Raw genomic sequence first — 8,558 nt, 5'->3', positions numbered from 1 at the left:
TGAACAACACCAACAGAACCACAAAGAAAACTGGAAGTACTTGGAAAGAAGTAGAATAAATGAACAGAATGTGTTTTTCCCCTTTTTGCTTATTACAACATCTATTCTGTGTACTTGATTAATATTAATAATAATAATAATAATGATGTATATGGCACCTTCTGAACTGATACGTGTAAATAAAGAATATTAATCTTGTTACTGATGATGGTAATGATGAACCAATAACAGCCACGGAATGTGATGGATAAGGCACATTTAAACTATTTTACAGATTGTTTGGATCGATTTCCATCCTTTGCAATCAATATTTAAACGATTATAAATTGTAGGGTATAAAAATATCCTGAGAATAGAATTAGGTTCACAGCACCAGAGAGTAATCTTGACGGTACTCGCAAGAAAATGGATAAGATGGCTACATAATCAAATTCACAAATATTACACCATTTAAACATTATTAAAAATACATAGGCTATTGAGTTACTAAAATAATCTTTGTCAAAGATGTTACAAACCCCTGTTTTTAAAATGCTCGTTGGAAAAGGGGTAAGCAACATAAAAGGACAAGCGAGGCAAAGTGCAGTTTAAGCATTTATTAGAAGGCTAGCCGGGTTTCACCGCTGCGTGCCTCATTCTGTTTCACACTCCGCTTGTATTCTCAACAGGAGCCATTAGAGCAACGGGGCACAGGTGCGGAGCCTAATACTCAGAAGAGAAAGAAACCAATCAGAGCACAGAAACAGATACACACAAAATACAAATACAACACTCATAAGGCTTAGGCCGTAACAAAGAATATACTTGTTTGTTCACAGTTTAAATGTTCTTGTTTCCATTTGTTTAATTTCAAGATCTGAGGTGAATTATCCATAGTTGCTTTTACAGCTACAAAGCTGGAGCACTAAATGATATTCAAAGTCACATTGCATGCTTTTAACATTAAATAAAGCACATAAATAGTACCTGAGATTATCATTGCCACACTTTGTGTTTGTTGTTCCAGTGCGATGTCGCAGAAAAATAGAAACCGTTTCTAAAATAAAATCGTCGCATGTAGCCGTCACGGCTGGTTAGGACAAACACTCTGATTAACATGGAAAAGATACCTTTTATCTGCGTTGCGTGTAGTTAGCACACGGTGTAATATGACTTGGGACTACCGAGTTGTCTCAGAGAGTGATTTGTTCATTTTGTGTTGACCGCGCATGCGCAACATCCAAAAGGTTCTGTATTGGAAACAGAAATGATTAGTTCATCTCTCGAGTCTTCGGGTTCGGGTCCGAGTCTTTCGTTCTTCTTGTCAGTCCCATAGAGGCTTTGCTGTCCGTACGGGAAACAGAAATGATTTGTTCACCTCTCGAGTCTTCGGGTCTGATTCTTCTGAATCTTTCATTCTTCTGTCATGTGATGAACGAATAACTCGAACCCGAAGTCGATAGACTCGAAACATGAACTAATCAATTCTGTATCCGGTACTACCGACTGCAAAGCTCAGTTTATGAGGATGTCACGGGATGAACGAACAGCTTCGGGAGGTGAGGTAAACTAACAGACTGCATACCCTGAAGACCAAGATCAATGAAGTAATCGTTTCTGTTTCTCATAATTTGGCCTTTTCCTTGCATTGCAATTTTTTTCTTATTCTAAATGCGATCAACATTTGATGTGTTTGGGGAATTTGGCTAACATGTAACATTTTAAATACATTCTGCTGAAATGAACGAAATGACTCGAAAAAAGATTTGTTCATTTTGATGAACGAGATTCAAAGATCCGAGTTCGTAAAATGATCCGAACTTCCTACTACTAAACGAAATAACGATGCGTTAGCTCGACAAAATGATCTCGTGGCCACAACTTATCACGTTCCCATAAGTTAATGTGTCATGGCCACGACAAAACTAAGATGACTGCACAAAGCAACTCCTAATGCAAGACTTACTTTCTAGATCATTTTCATGCTGTTGAACTGCTCCCCTCAGTTCGTTCACAACATGTGGGAACTCTTCCTCAATCTTCTGAAACTCTTGTAATGACAGGGTGAAAAGGCTGCAGGTGGTCAGCGCAGAAACTGTGGCCAACTGCCTTCCACCAAACAGGAAACTGATCTCTGCAGAAACACAAAACTTAAAATGTTGAGTATGAGGCTGGTTGTTTAAAACACATTGGAGTTTCACAGCAAAGATTATCTGACTGACCATCTGATCAAGCACACAAAACTGGGAAAACATTTTCTTGATCTGGCAAGCTCTGTAATCTAATGTTGAGCCTTTTTGAGTGTGAAACTCGTGTAATTGACGCTGTCCTCATGCTCTCACACCACACGTCTGTTTTCTCATGCAGTGAAAAACATTGCGGCGTAAAGAGGACACTGACAACGTAGCGACAGACAAGAGGTTCCTTTTGATATGAAACAAATTGCATTTAAAGCAAAAGTTTAAACACCCGCTCTAAGTGTGCATGTTTTGATGTCTAAATGGTCTTGTTCTTAAATATTTAAATAGCATATAAAATAGCATATTTTTTAACATATATATATATATATATATATACAGTGAGGAAAATAAGTATTTGAACACCCTGCTATTTTGCAAGTTCTCCCACTTGGAAATCATGGAGGGGTCTGAAATTGTCATCGTAGGTGCATGTCCACTGTGAGAGACATAATCTAAAAAAAAAAATCCAGAAATCACAATGTATGATTTTTTAACTATTTATTTGTATGATACAGCTGCAAATAAGTATTTGAACACCTGAGAAAATCAATGTTAATATTTGGTACAGTAGCCTTTGTTTGCAATTACAGAGGTCAAACGTTTCCTGTAGTTTTTCACCAGGTTTGCACACACTGCAGGAGGGATTTTGGCCCACTCCTCCACACAGATCTTCTCTAGATCAGTCAGGTTTCTGGGCTGTCGCTGAGAAACACGGAGTTTGAGCTCCCTCCAAAGATTCTCTATTGGGTTTAGGTCTGGAGACTGGCTAGGCCACGCCAGAACCTTGATATGCTTCTTACAGAGCCACTCCTTGGATATCCTGGCTGTGTGCTTCGGGTCATTGTCATGTTGGAAGACCCAGCCTCGACCCATCTTCAATGCTCTAACTGAGGGAAGGAGGTTGTTCCCCAAAATCTCGCAATACATGGCCCCGGTCATCCTCTCCTTAATACAGTGCAGTCGCCCTGTCCCATGTGCAGAAAAACACCCCCAAAGCATGATGCTACCACCCCCATGCTTCACAGAAGGGATGGTGTTCTTGGGATGGTATTCATCATTCTTCTTCCTCCAAACACGTTTAGTGGAATTATGACCAAAAAGTTCTATTTTGGTCTCATCTGACCACATGACTTTCTCCCATGACTCTTCTGGATCATCCAAATGGTCATTGGCAAACTTAAGACGGGCATTGACATGTGCTGGTTTAAGCAGGGGAACCTTCCGTGCCATGCATGATTTCAAACCATGACGTCTTAGTGTATTACGTCCCAGCTCTTTTCAGGTCATTGACCAGCTCCTCCCGTGTAGTTCTGGGCTGATTTCTCACCTTTCTTAGGATCATTGAGACCCCACGAGGTGAGATCTTGCATGGAGCCCCAGTCCGAGGGAGATTGACAGTCATGTTTAGCTTCTTCCATTTTCTAATGATTGCTCCAACAGTGGACCTTTTTTCACCATGCTGCTTGGCAATTTCCCCGTAGCCCTTTCCAGCCTTGTGGAGGTGTACAATTTTGTCTCTAGTGTCTTTGGACAGCTCTTTGGTCTTGGCCATGTTAGTAGTTGGATTCTTACTGATTGTATGGGGTGGACAGGTGTCTTTATGCAGCTAACGACCTCAAACAGGTGCATCTAATTTAGGATAATAAATGGAGTGGAGGTGGACATTTTAAAGGCAGACTAACAGGTCTTTGAGGGTCAGAATTCTAGCTGATAGACAGGTGTTCAAATAATTATTTGCAGCTGTATCATACAAATAAATAGTTAAAAAATCATATATTGTGATTTCTGGATTTTTTTTTTTTGATTATGTCTCTCACAGTGGACATGCACCTACGATGACAATTTCAGACCCCTCCATGATTTCCAAGTGGGAGAACTTGCAAAATAGCAGGGTGTTCAAATACTTATTTTCCTCACTGTATATATATAATATATATATAAATTTAACATATATATTGTATATTACATATATCTCTATTATGTGTGTGTATGCATATATATAAAAATCAGGCAGCTGAAACTATTTAAATAGTCTCGGGTGCCTGATTTTTTATTTCATTGCAAAATGTTATAACATTTTTGCCCAGCTCTTTATATAAGGTTGGATATTTAAGCATGTCCAACTTTATTCACATTCATACAGTATCAGCATAATGTATATAGCAGATCTCAACTGCTTTATTGCTTGTATTGTTGCAAAATGTAAACTATACTATCGCCCAGCTCTAATCTGATAAATGTGACTATCAGAGGCATGCAGAAATTCAGATATTATAAACATTAACATGATTTTCTGTAAAGCTGCTTTGAAACAATGTGTATTTGAAAAGCGCTAAATTTGACTTGATTAGCACTGCAATGTGGACCAGACCGTTACTCTACACGAGACTACTTCTCAACTGAATCACACAACAGTAAGTTTCTCAAACATCACCTCCAAAGTGATCTCCATCACACAGCTCCATCTGGAAAGCCTCGTTCTTCACAAGCACCCGTCCACAGTCAATGAAGAACATTTTGTTGTCGGGTTGAGCACTCTGATGAATGATGATGTCACCAGCATTGAAGAACTCATAGTCCAACTTCATCAAGATGGCTTCGGTGAATTCTTTGTTAAGCGACAAAAACATGCCTTTGTTCAACAGGTTGGAGCATATTTCTGCCATGATATCCTTTGAAACAGAAAACATAGCACCATTAAATATTATTTTTTATAAAAAGATACTGTTTGAGCCAAATGATTGTTTGAACAGCAGAAAAACTTATTGTGTGTTATCTGAAGTTTATATTTATGAATCAATTAGAAACCTTTCTGAGCTGTTTTGACACGATGTCAAGGATGTTCTTCTTATCCCGGTGCCACTTGTACTGGGCAGTGGTACGTTGGCGCAACACTCTGGGCAGCTTTTGGAACATTGTGGAGGATTGTAGCTGGTTTATCTGAAATATTTATATATCATGGCATAATATCATCAGAGCCGCCTTGTATTTATTTGTTGAATAAACAAACTTAACATATACAAACAATAAACAAACAGCTTTAAAGGAGAACTCCGGTCAATTTTAACATTGAGCTCATTTTTTTGTACATTTGGAGTGCTGTCAATACAGAGAAAAACGTCAAAAATCGGTGTTACCTACACCGAGTTATTCTATTTTTAAAATTTGCACCCTGTTGACTTCAATGGGGCAAGTACTAAACCTGCTTTTAGCCTCTTAACATCCTTGATGTGTCATTACAAGTGCACAGAAAATGTGAGTGATTCCTTCTGAGTGAACACGAGTGAGTCTGACTGCAGTAGATGTGAAAGAAATGTATAAAAATGATGTTATTTAAGCCAGCGCAAATACCTTTGTTTACATCCTGTTTTTCGGTTGAAGTCCAAAGTAGTCGATTGCAGAGTTCACACGCATAGGTTTAATACTTATGATCACGCGCGTGAACTCGGCAATCGACTACTTTGGACTTCAACCGAAAAACAGGATGTAAACAAAGATATTTGCGCTGGCTTAAATAACATCATTTTTATACATTTCTTTCACATCTACTGCAGTTAGACTCACTCGTGTTCACTCAGAAGGAATCACTCACATTTTCTGTGCACTTGTAATGACACATCAAGGATGTTAAGAGGCTAAAAGCAGGTTTAGTACTTGCCCCATTGAAGTCAACAGGGTGCAAATTTTAAAAATAGAATAACTCGGTGTAGGCAACACCGATTTTTGTCGTTGTTCTCTGTATTGACAGCACTCCAAATGTACAAAAAAATGAGCTCAATGTTAAAACTGACCGGAGTTCTCCTTTTAATTTTAACTCTTAAAATTCACCTTTACCTTGTATGCATTGCCAGTCGCAGACATGTTCCCAAATGCGTTGATCACCCAAGAAATAAATGCAATACACATTATATATCCAATCACCATACTTACAATAGCTATCCACCGTTCATCCACACCTAAAAAAATTAACAAAAGGGAATCACTTTAGTTCAGTGTAAACAATTTTTTTTTTTACAGTTCTTCAGTGGTGTTTGCTTTTACATTTACATTTTACATTTTACATTTATGCTCATTACATTTATGCTCATGCAAAACCACAATGCTAGGGTGCCATGGCATGGCTAAGCCATTGCCTTTTTTGTTTTCATCTGGCAAATGGAAATCATATGTCTGATCACTTACAAGTAATCATAGATTAACTAACTTTGTATCACAGGTTTTTAAAAAAATCCCAAATTCTGATCGTAAAAGTGATGCTGTCCTTAGCAAACACCACCGATTAAAGTGATTTCAGGAGACATTTTTCTGTACCAAAGACTGATTATCAGATTGATTATCATTTCTCAAAAAATAATGAATGTGGAAAGAATGTTGCTCGGCGTACGTGTTGGTGAGTCAGTTGATCTCCAGACCATTTGAGAGAAAGCTCTGGAGGAAGCATAGGAGTATTTTTCCCCGATCGAGGTATTCTGCAAAATGTAACAGAAAAAAAAGGAAGACATGTTGAGCACATCATTTCAAACAAATGCCTGCATAAGCAATAAAAGATTAGACATACCTCAATTTTCTCTCTTACAACCCAGCAGTCTTGGGGAAACTCTTCCATTCCAGATATGAAGTACTGAACGCAAGTGTTCCAGTGCCAAATGAGGACCATCATCAGGAAAACTAAGCCAACCCTGAATAACTTCTTGACGTCTTCAAGCTGTACATCAAACAACTAAAATGATAGATAATAAAACATAAAGTATCCATAGAACAGTAAGGGTGTACAAAATACAACCAAAAATGTCCTGTTGCTTGCTGGTTAATCGTGTTATGACAGAGGAGGAAAAATGTGAGAAAATACTACAAAAATGAAGCAAGCCCGTGAGCAAGCCAAAGGTGACTGTGGCAAGGAAAGTTCTCCTCTGGCTGTACAGTGTGAACATATTGCCATTGAAAATTTCTTGAATAAACATGACGGTGAGTTGTGCTGAAACTTACACTTTCCAATTCAAACCAGGATCTCAGAAGCGCATGGAGTAAACAGGTCATACTGAGAATCCTCACAAACTTGAGTATCTGCACCAACTCCGAAGCCATCAGTGAAGTAGTGTCAGCGTGATCAAAATGCTCCTGTGGTGAATTGGTTGTACTGTAAGAAGTATCTCTACAATTTGATCAGGGTGAGTTATATTAACTGATGAATACAATTACCACAATAATAATGATAGTGTCGAGCGGAAATGCAGTCATCACATCAGGAACAAACCAAGACCTGAAATCCTTTCTTCTTAATTTCGGATCAAGGATGACCTAGACAGAAACAGGAATGCATTGTATCCATTTTTAACTGTATTTTAGAAAGGTAAAGCCATAATAAATAATTAATATTACAGTATAGACATACAAGACAATGAAGGCATGTTCATACCTGACCGTCTTCACTGAAAATACCCATTCGAAAATTAAGGCCAACATCAACACAAAACAGGAGGTTTGAGAATACATTGAAAGCCACCCAGTATTTGCGGGCACGTCCATGCATATCATCAGAAAATGCAACGTCCAGAGGAATCGTTATAAGTTTCACAAATGTTAAGACCACCATATACACAAGATAGTAGTGCCTAAAAGACAGAAAAAGGCTCATTTTAACATTTATTTTTAGATCACTGTGATGGCATTAACAAGACATTACATCCTCATGACAACATATTTATTTATTTAAATAAATAGTGATAATGCCAAAGAAGACTTTAACCTTGAATTACCATGCAAAAACATGGTAGCAGCTATATATCACATAGTATCATTAGTAGCACACGTTCTGTATTAATTTCAATTGCAAGTGTATTTTTATATTATTGTTACATTTTAACAATTTTATCGCGTGTATTAAAAATGTGAACTATGTATTTAAATTGTGTCTGATTTTATTAAGATATTACAAAAAATATTTGTTCAGTATAATCAGTTCTCGTCTGTCTTTCTTAATAACCGTCCTAGAGATAAAATAAGACGTCATAATATAGCTTATATAAATATATATTTTTACGTTACAACGATCACACTTCTAATTAAGTTACTGCTTAATTATATGCTGATGCTGAATAATTAGAAACTGAATTACGTTTGGTTAATATGAAATATGGTGAGCGTGAGTTTCCAGGCTAACAGTTAGTGAGTCTGTGTTAACGTTAACTTACCTGAAGTGACTCTGTGGGTTCAAGACCCAGCGGTGGGTTTCACCTTCAGCTTCTTTTTTCTCTTCATTTTCGTTCCCTTCAACCCACGCTAATTGTCGTCTTCCTTTTACGAGATCTTTAAGTTCCGACCAGCTTGTTTTTCCCTGAC

At 37.7% G+C, this 8,558-nt stretch overlaps 1 protein-coding gene across 1 annotated transcript; it reads right to left on the bottom strand.

Moving 5' to 3' along the window:
- Window positions 1-590: 590 nt before the first annotated feature.
- Window positions 591-7,513, bottom strand: LOC307160169 (potassium/sodium hyperpolarization-activated cyclic nucleotide-gated channel 1-like). Its single transcript, XM_079874071.1, has 9 exons — window positions 7,419-7,513; window positions 7,206-7,337; window positions 6,778-6,939; window positions 6,604-6,688; window positions 6,054-6,175; window positions 5,028-5,159; window positions 4,654-4,891; window positions 1,946-2,113; window positions 591-702 (listed from the first exon to the last, which is right to left on the bottom strand). Exons 1-9 carry the CDS (start codon window positions 7,455-7,457, stop codon window positions 662-664), a joined length of 1,119 nt encoding a protein of 372 aa, XP_079730197.1. The 5' UTR covers window positions 7,458-7,513; the 3' UTR covers window positions 591-661.
- Between the last annotated feature and the right edge of the window lie 1,045 nt (window positions 7,514-8,558).

Source organism: Squalius cephalus, assembly GCF_949319135.1.
Source record: "Squalius cephalus genome assembly, chromosome: 6".
Lineage (NCBI taxonomy): Eukaryota > Metazoa > Chordata > Actinopteri > Cypriniformes > Leuciscidae > Squalius > Squalius cephalus.
This window is presented reverse-complemented; position numbering and strand designations above follow the sequence as displayed.

Excerpts from the sequence above, each read along its gene's own strand:
- LOC307160169 (XM_079874071.1), bottom strand. The coding sequence starts at position 7,457 with ATGACTGCATTTCCGCTCGACACTATCATTATTATTGTG. Across the intron at positions 5,160-6,053 it reads CGACTGGCAATGCATACAAG|ATAAACCAGCTACAATCCTC; the intron begins GTAAAGGTGAAT and ends TAAATATTTCAG. Across the intron at positions 703-1,945 it reads GCATGAAAATGATCTAGAAA|GCTCCGCACCTGTGCCCCGT; the intron begins GTAAGTCTTGCA and ends TCTGAGTATTAG.